At 34.6% G+C, this 18,580-nt stretch overlaps 2 protein-coding genes across 2 annotated transcripts in view; both read left to right on the top strand.

The window, feature by feature from the left end:
• LOC140039370 (uncharacterized) overlaps positions 1–11,044 on the top strand; it is a 29,241-nt gene extending 18,197 nt beyond the window's left edge. Inside the window, exons 3-7 of the mRNA XM_072084973.1 lie at positions 1,272–1,700; positions 2,050–2,331; positions 10,598–10,636; positions 10,784–10,789; positions 11,013–11,044. Coding sequence (XP_071941074.1) covers positions 1,272–1,700; positions 2,050–2,331; positions 10,598–10,636; positions 10,784–10,789; positions 11,013–11,044 — 788 coding nt within the window. The remainder of the gene's footprint in view (positions 1–1,271; positions 1,701–2,049; positions 2,332–10,597; positions 10,637–10,783; positions 10,790–11,012) is intronic.
• Positions 11,045–12,454: 1,410 nt separating this feature from the next.
• Positions 12,455–18,580, top strand: part of LOC140039369 (uncharacterized) — a 203,269-nt gene continuing 197,143 nt past the window's right edge. Inside the window, exons 1-6 of the mRNA XM_072084972.1 lie at positions 12,455–12,633; positions 12,745–13,053; positions 13,222–13,245; positions 14,129–14,418; positions 17,513–17,639; positions 17,873–17,908. Coding sequence (XP_071941073.1) covers positions 12,540–12,633; positions 12,745–13,053; positions 13,222–13,245; positions 14,129–14,418; positions 17,513–17,639; positions 17,873–17,908 — 880 coding nt within the window. The 5' untranslated portion in view covers positions 12,455–12,539. The remainder of the gene's footprint in view (positions 12,634–12,744; positions 13,054–13,221; positions 13,246–14,128; positions 14,419–17,512; positions 17,640–17,872; positions 17,909–18,580) is intronic.

The raw sequence follows: 18,580 nt of genomic DNA, 5'->3' as shown, positions 1-18,580 counted from the left end.
TCGTGTGTGTACAGTTCAACAAAACAGCCTTTATTTTACCTTCAGTTCGGCTTTGTGTGAACCATTTGACGTATTGCTTAAATACAGATAACTTGTACGTATCACATTAATTTCTAAAAAGACAATCGCCTGTAAAAACGGATAAATAAAACCTTATTGGAACAACGGTTAACACGCACAATGCATGATCTTTGCTTTTTCTATCATTCGTCCCACCCTGAATTCTGGTTACATAATATATAATTTTATTTTAAAAATCTAGTCTGTCCATAAAGATAATTTTACTCTGGCTGTATACCTACATACAGTTATTGTCGGTAACAAACGTTTCACCAGGCCTTTTAAAAAAAATTTTCACCCCGTAAAAACAATTTTTCTTGTATTGAAGGCAATTTACACTCGGAGACAATTTTATTAAGTAAAGAAAATTTCACCAGGTAAAGATCTCTGAAAATTATGACGTAACGAAAATATACCCGTTTCCATATGGTTTTAGTGGTAATATAATACAAATCCAGATCATTATGGATTTGTAGTCATAAACGATGACAAGACTTCGAGAGATGACTTTAAAATTGCCTAATCATTAAATAATTGATTTAATGGTAAGAGTTAATTTAAACGGCGATGTAAAGTAAGTACAACAACTAATGGTAATCAGAATTAATTTATCGAATATCGTCGAGTTGCTGTTACTGTCTATTGCAATGTGTTTTGATGTACATGTCTTGGCCTTTTCACGTGTATTTGACTGTTTACGTTGCTGTTCGTTATCTGTTTTATCGTGACGTGTTGTAAGTACAATTTTCTCTTATGCATATCAATAATATAACGTTAGGCCTAGTTATTTAATTAATTCAAATACAATATTCTTAATTTGGCATCCTTCCAAAACATACTTAATGCATATTTGTCTGGTCCTGGTACCATTAGCCACAATCATCAAAGATAACACGTTAACAATTCCAACAATTCCTATCCAGATTATCTACAAACGCTTGCAAAACACAGAGTTATGAATAGTTTGCTTATAATTATGACTAGTATAACATTTACGGTATTCCACATTAATATACATAGTAACAATCAGTGTATACTTTTTTAGACTGCATTAACTTATGAGACCAACAATCAACAGCTAGGAAAATTCAGCAGTGTATCAATAATAATAATAATAAATTATTCCTATAGTATAAAATATACGGTATTCAACATTAATAACACAGTAACAATCTGTGTATACTTCATTATACTGTATCTATTTATTTTAGACTGTATTAACTATGAGACCAACGACCAATACAGATACAGATTTCAGTTACCGAAATTCCGGAATGACGTCACACGGTTAGAGTTTTCCATCAAAGCGGCTAATGACGTTCATATTGCATTGTCATCGCTGAAAGAAGAAGTACGTGACATGTATGAAATTGTTATCGGCGGTTGGGGAAACACTCGGTCAGTTATTCGACGGTGTAAACAGTGCACAAACTTGGTCAGTGAAAGACGACCTAATGGATTTCTAAACTCTGAAAGTTTTCGGAAATTCTGGATAGATTTTGCAGATAGTACGATTTCTGTAGGCGCTGAAAACGAACCAGCGTTTATGGTGTATACCGATGACAATCCATTACAAGTTCTTTATGTAGGTTTTACAACCGGCTGGGGAAGCAATGGAAACTTTCAGTTTTGTGGATTCGGTAAGTTTACATAAGAAGTCGTTATTCACTCTGTAATAGTCATTCATTCGTTCGTTCGGTTGTTCGTTCGTTTGTTCATTCATTCATTCATTCATAGGCACTGGCCGAATATAATTAACACATTTTAAATTTGAGTAGTAACAGCAGCTTTTTTATATTATGCAAAAAAGGTAAATCTTATTGATTTCGTTTGGGATGTTCAAACGATCGACAACCGTCATCTTTTTTCAAAACGTGAATTCTTCCCCACTTTTTTAGCCAGTAGTAATAAAATGTTCATTCTGAAATGTTTCAGAACATATTATGTTCATCAAAAGAACTTGTTAGTAATAATGTAATATTTTTGTAGGATTATCGCAGATAAATACATGTGAAGGGGAAACTGGAACTATTTCCTGCGAACCACAGCATTCACTTAAGATCTACTATGGTTTTTACGGTCGCAGCAATACCCGCGTGTGTCCCAACGGACCGACTGAAAACACGGATTGTTCCGCAAGGAGTGCAGAAAACGAGATAACAGGACGTTGTGAAGGACAACAACAGTGTACAATTCCCGCGTCCAATTCTGTGTTCGGAGATCCATGCAGAGGAACCCATAAATACATGCGGATTTACTACAATTGTGAACGTAAGCTGAAACAAATCATTGGTGGTGGCTCATTCTTTCGGAAAAATTGTTTTTGGATTTATATGTGGAAATTATATTATTCTTTTTATTCTAATATGATATTAAGTTTTACGGGTGGGTATGTAGCCTACTGCTTTTGTGTTGATATGATGAAGAAATGATAAATACCAAAAAGTAATGGTAAACATGTTTTTGTTATTTTTTTTAATTCACAGTATTATGGTTTATTGTTTTTTTGTCAGCTTAATACATCAATACTTAGATTTGCCTTTTGTTTATTGACATAGTAAAAAAACTAGTAGATTATAGTAGTGTTACTTTTATGTACGCCTAGGTTGATGTTCAATAAACGTTGCATGCGTTGTGAGTTTTTCGTTCGTTCGTTAATTATAATAATTTTTATATTCATTATTTTTTATTTGGTCAGGGCACTTTGTTAGACCAGAGTGTTTTTGTGTTATTTGCAGACCTATAACTTCACTTCACTACTTGAATAATTTTGTTGATTTACAATATTTTTTAAGTAGGTAGCAATTCTATCACAAACTTGTGAGCTAAAACACACAAGTGCAACAAAGTTAATGAGCAAACGCACTCGTCGTCCTTTTTAAAAGAACGAACACAAAACAAATAATATTATTCATCAAAAACTAAAAACAGCAGAAGCTTAAAGATAGGCCTAAACTATTTAGAAGCCTGATTACATACGGTAAGTGTAGGCTACTCTCCTAGAATAGCATGCATGTTGTGTACACAACACACAGATTTCATGCACCTGGACTTTAACGTTTTTCATTTATATTAAGGAATCTTAATCCATGTGGTACTGTGTGTGTAAGTTGCTACCACCATCATCCGCCAGTGCCTAATATAAGTGGTTTAGAATTAGTAATGTTTTTCATAGAGGCCGTCTACAAAATCGAGTAGTGAAAATGGGGTGTCTAGAAAACTCAGATCTAGAAAACTCAGATCTCAGATATATCTGAGTTTTCTAGATCTAGAAAAGTCAGATATCTGAGTTTTCTAGTTCCAAAATGGAACTAGAAAACTCAGATCATCATTTGATTGGTTGGCAGGTCATTTGGATCGTTCCATTATTAATCAGCAGGTAGGTCATTTGAAATACTAGAGTATTATTAAAACTGATTATTGTGTACTAATATTGTAACATTTAGAAGCGGCCTATGGCTTAAATCATAAAGAAAATACAGTGCACGTTGCCGTTAAATTGTAGGCTTAAAAATTAGATATGTACGAGTTGGTGTGGGTACCAGTTGGTTGAGGTACGAGTGAGCCAAGTTGGGAATAGGTACGAGTTATTTTTGGTACGAGTTGACCACTTCTTGCCTAACAGAGCCAGGCCTACTCTTCGCGATACATCGTGATAGCGCCCACACGTTGAACCGTGAATTGAGTTTGCTTAGCTAGACTAGGCCTAAATGCTAAGCCTACATTTTAAAAGGTGTATACTGTATTTCTTTATGATTTAAGTCGTAGGCTGCTACTACAAGTTACAGTAGTAAGAAAAATATAATACTGTAGTATTTCAAACATGCTCCCCTCTATTAATAATGGAACGATCCATTTGATGATCTGGGTTTTCTAGTTCCATTTTGGAACTAGAAAACTCAGATCTTGATATCTGAGTTTTCTAGATCTAGAAAAGTCATATATCTGAGTTTTCTAGATCTAGAAAACTCAGATATATCTGAGATATGAGTTTTCTAGACACCCGTGAAAATGCGACAATCGGGCGCAATGGAAGAGGTGGGAGGAAGGATTCTACTATAATTCAGGTCGTTATTTTAATTCAAAGTGTTAATACCGGTAATCCACCTACAACTACTTTACTTGGCCTAGCACATTAGCTAGACTGCTTGTAGTCTAGTAAATACGGGTAACTGATCAGCAACTCAAGCGTTAAAATTAACGCTGTGGCTAAAGATACAGTACCGTATCCTCACTTCGGTTTGCTAAAGGTACGGTAAAATTCCTTTACGTCAGAATCAGCCAATGGGGTGCTGGATACGTGGGTGACGCCATCGTATAAAGACCTGATTTTTTTTCATATCGCTTCTCTGTAGAGAATGCCTATCGACGGTGCCAGGCTGTGACTCGGCCCCGTGGCCGGCTAGACCTAGCAATGTTTTTTTTTTTTTTTTTTTTTTTTCAATCAATCAATAATTTTTATTTCTCAAATAAAAACAAAAAACAGTTAACATTTTCTAAAAATAATAGATAATAAATGAGAAAAAGGGGACACAGAAGTTTAATAATTGGCGACAACGTCGATGCTGTAGTTGAGCAAGTTCATGTGGTTGGTGGACATTACATAAAGCGTTTAAAACATGCACTCAATCTCAAATTTTTATTCATTATGTACATACTGTAGTAGTACGGTATTATTAATTAATTAAATTAATCCGGGCAGTAGAACTGTTTTTACAAATATATGCATTGGTGCGCAAAATTAGCCATAATGTAGGCTTAGGCCTATTTATATATCATTTTTAAAGGGCCATAAATAGCCATCAATATTGAAAACTACAAGGTTTTATTTTTTATTAGTTATCTGCACCTTAGTAGTGGATAACTCATTGTAACTGTCCTGTTTCTTTTTTTCTCTTTCTTTTAGTAATAGAGCCTAGTAGCCTAGTATCTGTTTGTTTCTGTCATATTTGTGGCTTATTCTAAAAAGTGTGTAAACATAACATGTCATAACTTTGTCAACATATGGACATCTACATGAAGTTGTGCACCTCCAATTTTACTTGCGCAATTTTATGAATTTCAATGATTGATCATAGATTAAAAACGAAAAGTTATTTTTTATTGACACTTGGATATTTATCTTCTAAAAAATTGTTATCTTCATGTTTCATTTGGATGACGTCATCAGGTTAAAAAATGGAATAAAATATGGGTCTCGCAATTCTACATTCATACATTCTATGCTACACTGTATATAATACAATGTATTCTGTAAAAATACAGTATACTGTAGACACAAAATAGACACAATTCATCACTGTAAAGGTCTTCATGTCATACTGTAGGATCAAATGGCATAATAATTGTTGGCGTTCATATTTTAACATATGTGCTTGTTACGTTTGCGAGGATAACCCAAACTCGTCAAATCTAGTTCTTCTTTCCACGATTTTTGTTTGCATCATATCTCTTAATGCATGTGAAAATAAATAGGTATAACTTTGTCAGAAGATTGGCCTATAATAAACTGTAGTTGTGCAAGAAACTTTATGAAATTTCAAAATGTTTGAATTGTTTTGCATTTTGCGCACGCACTTGTGTGCACAGCTTGTACAAAATCACACCATACAAGCACATTGATTTATAATGACATAATATTTTTCTGTGCGCTATTTCTAACGTATTTCTATGCGAATCATAACATTTTATGTATGTCAAAAATTCCCACGTGCGCAAACTATTTTACGCGTACGGTGCGCTAGGAGTATAAAAAATGTTTTTTTCTCTTGAAACATGATTTTCCAGCCTTTTCTAGTAATTAATTAAAAAAAAAAAGTTCATTTTCACTTTAAACAGGGGCGGTCGCAAGACTATTTTAAGGGGTTGCCCAAGAGTCCAGGGCCATTAAGAAACCAAGTATTTGCGAATTTTGTTAAATGACACCTCTAGATGGCTGGAAATGGTGCACTCGCACGATAATTGGCACCTCTAGTTTTGCCGGAAATGACACTCTAATATCTATCAGCAGTATTTATCCCGCCTATTTTTTCCGCCGGTAAAACACACGCGACTAAGGATAACATTTGTTTGTGTTCAATGCAAACGTCAGAGGAAGTCCCCGACGAAGGTACTTTCGGCAAGGTAATATTATTCTAGCACTTATAATCAATTAATACAAATTAATTACTAGGCCTATAAATTAATAATTTAATCAAGTTTAGTTAGAAAAAAAATGTGAAGCTGCTGTTATAAATATATTGAGCAAAACGTTGAATTGTATTATTTTGAAATAAATGCTAAATAAGTCAGTAAAACCACAATTTCCAAAATTAATTTTCATTTATCCACTATACTGTACAACAGTGTTGCTTAAAATAAACCACACTCCAGAAAAGAAAATATGATTGAAATTTGCAGGAAGAAGCAATCAAACACTGTTATTTCAAAGTTTGGAACGTCCGTAATTACTACGGAAATTCGGCCCAATTTTACGGACGTGGAGAAATGGAAAAAAAAAAATCCGCTGAACGCCGTTAAATTGTGCGCGGTTAATTTTACGCTGCAGTCAGTCAATTTACATATTGACCCTTCCAACCCTGGGCTGGGCTATAACGTTAATGGTTAATATCTATGAAGAAATGGGATCTAAATTTTAATTTAGAGGCAGGAAAAAACATTTAGTATGAAATTTAGGGTGTTGCTCGGGCAACACCCCTGAGTCCGCCCCTGCTTTAAATCATGCCCTACAAACACGTTGAATTAGAAAATTTGCATTTACAAAATATTTTGAATCTATTATAGCTTAACTCATATTAAATGTAAGTAGATAAGTTGTAGATATGAATTCATGCAAAATTGTTATCTCTTGGATGTTATGACGTCATCATAATGATGGTATACTCTAGTCTTTTTTCTGTGCGCAATATTCTAATGTATGATGTGCACATGGTCATCAAAGTGATGAATTCAAATCTAGTTTTAATATTAAAATTCAGCCCGTTTTTAAAATATTATTACTAGCAACTCATCAATCAATAAATAGTATTATAACTCCTAAATTCCTGTAATTTGATTGTATGAAGGGGGGTCACATGACGTGCAATAGTATACACTATTTAATGATTGTTAAGAAAGATTAATTAAATCAATCATTAAAATAAAATCTAGCTGGCACACCCATCCGTGTCCAGGCAGGATGAAATCTGATTGAACACCTCTGTCATGTTTTTAGGTAGAATATATTGGTTTTACAGTATTTATAATAACTTACTTACCGTATTTATTCAAATAAATGCCCTGCTTTGAATAAATGCCTCTCCCGAATAAACGCCCCCATTTTTGATTTAATGGTCGGCACTATTTTTCATTGATTCATTGGTATCATTCTTTTTTTTTTTTCAAATTCATCTTTACAATCAGTTCTTCTCCATCCTTATAGATAATATAAATAACACAAACCTGCATTTTTCTAAACAAAATAACCATACCTAAATTGTTTATTTCGAGGGTGCAAATAGGGGTTCATATTCTCAAAATATTCCTATACCTGTGGTGGCCCAAAATACCCCCAATTCAAAATCCTGGATATTCATTTTAACGGGTTGTGTGTGTCATATTTATGAAGTACAAACACAATCTGTTAAAAGTCATAAATATCTATGTAAAAAAGAATGTGAATGCACGTTGCACCCCTGCATAATAAAAAAAAGAAGTTATGTCCTTGGTTGAAGTGCCCTTTTTTCTGGATCCCCCTTTTAAAAAATGTTTGTATCCGCCCCAGAAACGCCCCGTCACATGCATTATCTACACGATATTGTATTATACATTTCTATTTGTAGTAGAATTCATTGATTGACATATTATCTACAATTTATCAAGTATTTTGATACAATTTTACTGTATTTTATCACTTTTCGATATTAATTATGTTGTATTTTTTCATATCTAGGGGGTATTTATTTGATTATACAAATTACCATATTACACCCAAAAAAATAAATGCATCCCCTGAAAAAATTCCCCCCTTGAATAAATGGCCCCTAAAAACCCTCCTGAACATCAAACGCCCTGGGGTTATAAATATGGTGGTATATATATTACGAGATATTTAAAATATGTCGTAGGCTTAGTAATTTTAAATAAAATCGACAGAAAAAAACCTAGAACAATTTTGAAAGAGGTAGACTGCTTTTGGCAACAAATTTAGAGCCAAAACTGCTCCGGCCGGACCCATTTTTGTCCCGGACCCATGACAGGCCCTCCACGGACCCACGTTAGCAAGCAGTGCAGCACCTACCAGATCAGCACACCAGGAGACAGTCCCTTACTCTTTTCGAAAGTTTTTTAACGTGCACTATATGTACATGGGACCAACAGCTTTACATCCCATCCGAAGGATGAGGCAATGAAAGTAAAGCATCTTATGCCTATCACATTCTATTCTGACATTATCATTACACTCTTCAGTATAGGGTAGGCCGACGTTCCGTCAAACTTCTTCAGCGCAAGTTAAAATAAATAAATAAATAAAATAAATACAATGCAATTTTCGAGGACCTACAGGTCCATATTCTTAAAATTTTTCTGTTTTATTACATTGACTGTTGTATTACATTGGTCCAGCCGGGTAGTTTGGCCACAGTTTGGTTCCGGTAACCGGATTTTATGCCGCTAAATAAAAAATTCACGAAATGCTGGGCTAGGCAATCTAGCATTTTGAGTGAAACAAATTGGCAAACAAGATTTTTAAATGGTCACATATGATTAGAAGATCAAAATTTGAGCATCACACCTCTGTCACTCATCCGATGATATGCAAATTAGCTTAAATATGTAAATTAAGGTGAAATTACAGGGTTATCATATCTCAAAAACTACTACTAGTCAGGGACAGTTGATTTTTTCACTGATTTATTCAGAATGTAAATATTTATATTTGCTCTAATGAAACATTTTACGAAAAAATGACCAGAAGTACAACATGGACCTCATTTCTCAATCAGTGGCAGGAGGAGAGTACTACAATGGTAACATAGATTTTTTTTTTTAATTAGTCATTGCAAAACTAAAATTTTCAATATTAATTTGGTTAAAATTACACCTCTTAACTCTGGAGCAATATTCTTTTAACTTGAGTGAATTATAGAGTTCACAGTTAAACCAATGAAGAAGTTTTAATTTTGAGTCAACTTTATAAATAAATTCTTAAAATAAATTAACAGCTTCAACATTGTCAGCAAGGTACAAAAGATTCCAGGGAGTGCGGGTAAGGATTTTCAAGGATATCAATGAATTCAGGTTTTTTATCGATTATCATTATGATTAATTTGACTAAAATTACTAAATTTAATTGGGTTTTATTGCACAATGGTCTGAGGAAAAAAATATCTTCACCAAATGAAATGTTCTTGCACATTGCATAGTACAAGATCAAGAGTATGATCGGCACATGTTGGAAAATGTAAAAACTGATTAAACGTGTTGCTATGTAAAATTACAAAATGATCTCACACTTTGCAACAGTTATGACACATGGATTCTTTGAAGAGCCAAATTGCTAGTTACAAATTACATTAAAATGGTACAGGGGTTGCTTTTTTTCCGATTTACAAAAAAACATGCACAGAGACATGTCATGTTTTATGCTTAAATTAAAAGTGTTGCAGTGGGTTGTTTTTAATGAAAATTTTGCATAATAATAAAACAATAATTAGGTAACAAATGTGCGAAGGTTCATTGAAATAAAACAATTAGAATACCCTTTTCCTAAGGCGTTTCCTGTTAACTTTAAAAGCATTTTTCTCAAAACATTGATTGTAACATCCAGAACTTCAGACGGCGATATCTCTGGAAGTAGACATTAGTAGATATTAAATTATATTGCTCTTGCATCTGCCACATATACTTGAGGGTTTTTTGCCAATTATGACGCATTGGCACTCATTTTCCTAGGGTTTTCCTGCCAAACTCAAATCTTTTTTCTTCTGTCGGTTTCCTTGTTGTTTTATGTATTGTTTTTATGATTGAAGACTTCATACGACAATGATTAATAACAACATTCTTTATTCAGGTATCAACACATGTGCTCTACAATATATCCACCATGTTGCCTCTGTCCCAGATAGAGGGCGATATCACTCTTTATACATGCAACACTTGTAAACTAAAATCTGTTTTAAATTGGTCTTTGAATCTCATTGTGGTGCTTTATCTTTTATTGTTTTTTTGTTGTCATTGAAGGATTTTTAATTTAAAACTTTATTTTCATTCAGGAGGTTCAATTATTAATAAAATATAAAAATTTATAATACAAACTGAGAGATTACTTTGTTTTACCAGGCAAGCCAGTGAAAAGTCTTTATGTTGTCTGTAATGTCACAGCACTAACGGGTGACCGGCTAACGAGCTTCGCTCTTACGGTTATCCATTCATATAGGTTGTTTATCTTATGTTCATAAATTGAAATGGAAAATAAACTGAAACTGAAACTGAAAAGGAGGAGAAAACAATTTATAAAAGCTTAATAAATGACATTTACCTTTTTGCTTTTTTTCAGTAAATCCTACAACAATTTTGACCACCACCATACAAACAAGTAAGTCATGAATAGTATTATAGATTGTTAGGCTGATCAGGTGATGACTGGTGGTATTTAAATCATTAGTATGTTTCAAATGTAAACTCCTATAAAGGGTGTTTTAATAATTGTACAATAACAATATGTGCCTTTTTTATTTTTCAGCCACAGGTAAGTGACTGATGGTTTGTATCTCAAACACTTGGTATTCATTAATTGCATGTTTTTATTGTTGTATGTGTAGTTTCTGTAGATCTGTCATTGTTGCATGAGTGCATGTTGTAGAGGTTTGTACATAGATTACAGTATTATCAAATCATATAAAAATACTGTAGCAATATGACGTTGAAATGAATAGTAATTTTTTTATCATGGACCTATAAATAATTTTTAGGTTCATGGAGTTTTATTATACTGATTGTTTAACCAATGTATTAATGTTAAATTAGACAGTTCAGTATGTGATTGTGTTGTAACTTGTGACCAAAATGTTTTATGAAAAGGTATGTGTCTTTCATTATCTTTATACTATGTAATGTAATGCTGCGTTCCACAACATTTTTTTGTACTGCGTCCCTGAATCTAAAACATGGGAGTTCTTGCAGGAGGAAAGGTCCCTGGTTTAGCACTCCTAAGTGGCCCTCCTATGCTGCTCATGCTCGAGAGCCCCTTAAGCTCTGGGGCCCTTGAGTTTAGCCAGTGAGCGATCATAGCTGTTACGCCACTGAATAAAGTACAAGGGCAGTAGGAACCATAGAATTCAGTCAAATTGAAGGTGATCCACAATTTGGGGTAGGAAAACCTACTCACTTTATTAAATAATATATAAATGTTGTAGATTTGTAATTCTGGTGGTTGAGTCATATTTTTTAGTGGTTTGGTCCAATTATAAAAATATGAGATGCAGCCAATTGCAATCCTGCACGCTGCTGCCATGTGCGACTACTTGCTCATTTCCCTTTTTTACATGGTGTTCATAGATATTATCAATGTATTTTTAAGTTTTTTTTGTAAATGTAATTTATACTCCTGTCTGTAAGTCCCTGTGAACTATTTCAGTTATTTAAACGATAGTAATCAACTTCTTAACTAAAACTTGGATGATCCTCATCACAAAGTAAAAAGAAGTATTAAAAAAAAAGAAAAGATAAAAATATAAATCTATGGTATTCTCAAAGATGAAATGTCACATGATAATCATTCTCACAATGTCCGTTATGATTTATATATATATATTTAGAATTAATGTTCTTTGCCTCTTGTGTTTATATATATAAAAGTATCTCTTCGGAGATCCCGCCTCGTGAATAAAAATACTGAAAGATGAGGATGTATCAATTTGATCTCTGTTGCGCGTGCGTACAACTGAGGACTAGTGCTGTTCCGCCGTACCACGCCGAGAATGTTAAAGAGTCGTTATCCAATCGAGTTTGAACAATACCATGAAAGCCCCAGTGGTCTAATGGTTAGGACATCTGCATATCAAGCAGGCGGTCCAAGTTCGAGTGATGAGGTTCACTATATTTTTGTTTGTTTTAAAAACATTAAAATAAAATAACTTTACTTTATATATGCAGATGGCTGTCATTATTATGAGACAGATACTCAGTACAACTATCAATATAATCTTAAGAGACTGGATAGTACTACACACTTAATCAAATTTGAAGTTAAGGCAAGAAATGATGTTCATATTACATTGTCCAGTCAAAACCACAATTTAGATGAACAATATGAAATTGTGATTGGAGGATGGAGAAACACAAAATCAGTTATTAGACGCAGCCGTCAGGGTACTAATCTGGTGGAATATAGGCCTAGAAACACTGGTGGATTTGTGGATCGAGATGAATATAGATCATTTTGGATCAGTTTTGTTGAAGGCGACATTCGAGTTGGTGAAGGAGGCAAGGCAGCCTTTATGCATTTTAGAGACGGGAATCATCTTTTTGTGAATTATGTTGGATTTACAACAGGATGGGGGAGTGATGGAGAATTCAAATTTTGTGATTTTGGTACGTATTGTACAACAAATTCAAGCAGTGATAATGTGTCTTTCAAATTACAGTGCTGTAAACATATTTGTTGATATAAGTTGAACTGTCAAATATTTTTTTTCCTAACAGAAGCATCTATCAACGCTATTCCACTAGGTCTCCTTACAATAGCTTGCGAAAGAGATTATGTGACTATTAACTGTGGAGCATTAAATATACAAATTTACAGCGCAAGTTATGGACGCCATAATGAAAGAGTGTGTCCCCACAGAGCAATGAGAACCGTTGAATGTGAAGCAGATTCATCATTGGAGGTAATAACTGAGCACTGTCAAGGAACACAAAGCTGTAGAATACAGGCAAATAACAATGTCTTTGGTGATCCTTGTCGAGGAACTTACAAGTATTTGGAAGTTGTTTATGACTGTGTTAGACCTCGTAAGTTTATTTTTTATTAAGTTAATCCCTTCTGTCATAGAATTGCTTTTATACCGTTTTTGATAATGGGAGTATTAGCAAGGAACAGGATAATAAAAACCATGTATTTATGTAGATTAATGTAAGCTTTACAATATTAATTATATGAAATATATTTTTATTCCACAGCTCATTCAAGTGTGCATCTGGAAGGTAAAAACAAGAATTTAGTTTTAATTTTAGCAGTGCAATGTAAATATGTTACAAAAAAACTAATACATTTTATTTTACTGTTTCAATGTGAATCAAATGTAGGCCTACCTTTTATTTAAACTGACTCAAATGACAGGAATCTATTTAAATGTTATTTAAAGCAAATAATGAATGATTATGTTCGTGGAATGGTACAAATAATGTCATTCGGTGAATGATGAAAGGTTATATTTCACCTCATGACATTCATTATTTGTTTAATACTTTCACTACTACTGTATGTTCAAAGGAAAGTTGTCACAAATTGTAAAGTGAACACCCACAAAATAGACTATACCATAGTTTTATGAAAATAATATAAATATAGGTTTTTTTTATGAGTAATACATACAAAAGAACTATGGGTACTATATTAGTACAGCGAATAAGTAACTGGCTTTACGATTGTTATAACACTTCACCTACTTAATTTTTTCAAATATTTTGGTATGAATCGATCACCCTTAACCTACTTTACCATTTGCCACCCTAGTTCCACGAACTTTTTTGCATCTACGCCCTCTACGACGAATAAGTAACTGGCTTTACAAACGTTATAACACTTGACCTACTTAATTTTTTCTAAATATTTTGGTACGAATCGATCACCCTTGACCTACTTTACTTGTGGATGCAGTTTAACCAAATTTCTTATTTGACACAATCTCGCTCACGACCCAATTGGCTTGTGAGTGGCTAATCGCTTACGATCAGTTAGACATGCAAACGAGACTTGTCCTGGAAATATACTATTCAATAACCTTCAATTCAATATCAAAGTAATAATAATAAAAATAAGGGTATAAGTAACAACCACAACATTTTAATTATAATCTTAATTTAGAATGTTCGGCACCCTTGGGTATGGAAAATGGTCATATAGAGAACAGCAGAATTACATCATCAACCAGTGAAGATGAAACACATGGACCATCAGCTGCCAGACTAAATTCTGGTGGTATCTGGTGTGCAGGACCTGATGATGAAAACCCATATCTCCAAATTCATTTACCATACCTTGCAACTATCTCTGGTTTAATCACTCGGGGTGAAACAATGCATCGTTTTTCCTATGAGGTACACTATAGTCGTGATGGTATCAATTGGACTCCAGTAGGAAGTGATGCTCCAGCAGTAAGTAGCTAAGTAGCCTTTTTAAATATTTAAGTGAAGGGTAGTATTTTTTACGTACACTCGGTATATATTGTACCTTTTAAACCATGATAGAAGTTAGTAGTAGTAGAGATGAGTTGCAGTATACCTACAAAAGGAAATTTGTGTTGGAAATATCGAAACTGCTTAGTGCTGATCAGCTTGTAGCTGTTGTGCTGTGTACCAGTCTTTATTAGTATCTTGTGCATAGATGAAAACCTCTGAGCCCTGCTCTTTAACTACATTGTGCATAGATGACAACCTCTGAGCCCTGCTCTTTAACTACATTGTGCATAGATGACAACCTCTGAGCCCTGCTCTTTAACTACATTGTGCATAGATGAAAACCTCTGAGCCCTGCTCTTTAACTACATTGTGCATAGATGACAACCTCTGAGCCCTGCTCTTTAACTACATTGTGCATAGATGACAACCTCTGAGCCCTGCTCTTTAACTACATTGTACATAGATGAAAACCTCTGAGCCCTGCTCTTTAACTAAATTGTGCATAGATGACAACCTCTGAGCCCTGCTCTTTAACTACATTGTGCATAGATGAAAACCTCTGAGCCCTGCTCTTTAACTACATTGTGCATAGATGAAAACCTCTGAGCCCTGCTCTTTAACTACATTGTGCATAGATGACAACCTCTGAGCCCTGCTCTTTAACTACATTGTGCATAGATGACAACATCTGAGCCCTGCTCTTTAACTACATTGTGCATAGATGAAAACCTCTGAGCCCTGCTCTTTAACTACATTGTGCATAGATGACAACCTCTGAGCCCTGCTCTTTAACTACATTGTGCATAGATGACAACCTCTGAGCCCTGCTCTTTAACTACATTGTGCATAGATGACAACCTCTGAGCCCTGCTCTTTAACTACATTGTACATAGATGAAAACCTCTGAGCCCTGCTCTTTAACTAAATTGTGCATAGATGACAACCTCTGAGCCCTGCTCTTTAACTACATTGTGCATAGATGAAAACCTCTGAGCCCTGCTCTTTAACTACATTGTGCATAGATGAAAACCTCTGAGCCCTGCTCTTTAACTACATTGTGCATAGATGACAACCTCTGAGCCCTGCTCTTTAACTACATTGTGCATAGATGACAACATCTGAGCCCTGCTCTTTAACTACATTGTGCATAGATGAAAACCTCTGAGCCCTGCTCTTTAACTACATTGTGCATAGATGACAACCTCTGAGCCCTGCTCTTTAACTACATTGTGCATAGATGACAACCTCTGAGCCCTGCTCTTTAACTACATTGTGCATAGATGAAAACATCTGAGCCCTGCTCTTTAACTACATTGTGCATAGATGACAACATCTGGGCCCTGCTCTTTAACTACATTGTGCATAGATGACAACCTCTGAGCCCTGCTCTTTAACTACATTGTGCATAGATGACAACCTCTGAGCCCTGCTCTTTAACTACATTGTGCATAGATGACAACATCTGAGCCCTGCTCTTTAACTACATTGTGCATAGATGACAACCTCTGAGCCCTGCTCTTTAACTACATTGTGCATAGATGACAACATCTGGGCCCTGCTCTTTAACTACATTGTGCATAGATGACAACCTCTGAGCCCTGCTCTTTAACTACATTGTGCATAGATGACAACATCTGAGCCCTGCTCTTTAACTACATTGTGCATAGATGACAACCTCTGAGCCCTGCTCTTTAACTACATTGTGCATAGATGACAACATCTGAGCCCTGCTCTTTAACTACATTGTGCATAGATGACAACCTCTGAGCCCTGCTCTTTAACTACATTGTACATAGATGAAAACCTCTGAGCCCTGCTCTTTAACTACATTGTGCATAGATGACAACCTCTGAGCCCTGCTCTTTAACTACATTGTGCATAGATGAAAACCTCTGAGCCCTGCTCTTTAACTACATTGTGCATAGATGACAACATCTGGGCCCTGCTCTTTAACTACATTGTGCATAGATGAAAACCTCTGAGCCCTGCTCTTTAACTACATTGTGCATAGATGACAACCTCTGAGCCCTGCTCTTTAACTACATTGTGCATAGATGACAACCTCTGAGCCCTGCTCTTTAACTACATTGTGCATAGATGAAAACCTCTGAGCCCTGCTCTTTAACTACATTGTGCATAGATGAAAACCTCTGAGCCCTGCTCTTTAACTACATTGTGCATAGATGACAACATCTGGGCCCTGCTCTTTAACTACATTGTGCATAGATGACAACCTCTGAGCCCTGCTCTTTAACTACATTGTGCATAGATGACAACATCTGGGCCCTGCTCTTTAACTACATTGTGCATAGATGACAACATCTGAGCCCTGCTCTTTAACTACATTGTGCATAGATGAAAACCTCTGAGCCCTGCTCTTTAACTACATTGTGCATAGATGACAACATCTGGGCCCTGCTCTTTAACTACATTGTGCATAGATGACAACCTCTGGGCCCTGCTCTTTAACTACATTGTGCATAGATGACAACATCTGAGCCCTGCTCTTTAACTACATTGTGCATAGATGACAACCTCTGAGCCCTGCTCTTTAACTACATTGTGCATAGATGACAACCTCTGAGCCCTGCTCTTTAACTACATTGTGCATAGATGACAACATCTGAGCCCTGCTCTTTAACTACATTGTGCATAGATGACAACCTCTGGGCCCTGCTCTTTAACTACATTGTGCATAGATGACAACCTCTGAGCCCTGCTCTTTAACTACATTGTGCATAGATGACAACCTCTGGGCCCTGCTCTTTAACTACATTGTGCATAGATGACAACCTCTGAGCCCTGCTCTTTAACTACATTGTGCATAGATGACAACCTCTGGGCCCTGCTCTTTAACTACATTGTGCATAGATGACAACCTCTGAGCCCTGCTCTTTAACTACATTGGGGCGGGCAGGCCCCTGAGTTTAGCCATTAAGTCCTCATAGCCGTTATGCCACTGAAGATATTGACTCTCCCTTAAATTATTCATATTCTATTTTCATTCTTGTTATGCATATGTAACCATTCCATTATTGTTGTAATGATAAAATACTTTCTCATTTTCTAGAGATATGCTGGTCAAAGCTCAATAAACATTAGCCCAACACTTGAAGCTATGTTTGTGCGTGTGTTACCTAAGGACATGGAAAGCATTCGACCATGCATGCAAGTTGAACTATTGGGCTGTAGGACTGGTACGTATCTTAATTTCATAATAGAATTAAGTATTTTAGTCAAATACAATGAAAGCTTTATAATATTGTTTATGTAAATTGAAATTAACAGTTTATGAACAGTTTGTATTCTTTTATTACATGTTGTTATTAAAAACTTTTAAAAAAATATAAAAAATTTAAATTAATTTTGTGTTTTGATAAAAAAAAACAATGATTGCCACGTTACAATCCTTTATTAATACATTTTTCAGATGGTATGCTTCCACAATATGAAGTTGAAGAACAAGGTAAAAATATTCAGACTTTATTGAATTGAAATTTTGATTTATTCATTTCCCAGATTTAAAGAAAAAACATTTGGATAACTTAAAACATAACAGACTCTCCTAAATTTGACAATTGTGGGCTAATGGTTGATGAGACCTAAAAGAATTGTATTGAAATTCAATTATTCTCTACTTTGAGTTAAATAGATGTATTATAAGATTGTATTGATTGACATGATCTACAATTTACCAAGCATTTTGGTACAATTTTTACTGTATTTTATCACTTTTTTATATTAATTGTGTTGTATTTTTTTTCATATCTAGGGAGTATTTATTTTATTATACATAATTACACCAAAAAAAATAAATGCCTCCCCGAATAAACGCCATCCTCGTATTAAATACGGTAGTATTTATTAACAAACACAATTTACCTACCAGAAAAAAACTGTAGTTTAAAGCAAAAAAACAGTCACATTGAATGCCTGCCAATGGGTTTTTGGTTGAGTGAAAACATTTTTTTTTCTCGAAAATGATTAACTTTATTAAAACTAAAAAATCAAAGTTTGATTTAATTAATCTTCATTTTTGGGTGGACAATACATCTTTAAGTATTTACATTTCAATTCATTAATTAAACTTTATTGTTTTAATATATAATTTATTTTTGTAATTGTTTTGTGTTTGTAA

The sequence above is a fragment of the Antedon mediterranea genome, chromosome 2, assembly GCF_964355755.1.
Source record: "Antedon mediterranea chromosome 2, ecAntMedi1.1, whole genome shotgun sequence".
Taxonomy (NCBI): Eukaryota; Metazoa; Echinodermata; class Crinoidea; order Comatulida; family Antedonidae; genus Antedon; species Antedon mediterranea.
This window is presented reverse-complemented; position numbering and strand designations above follow the sequence as displayed.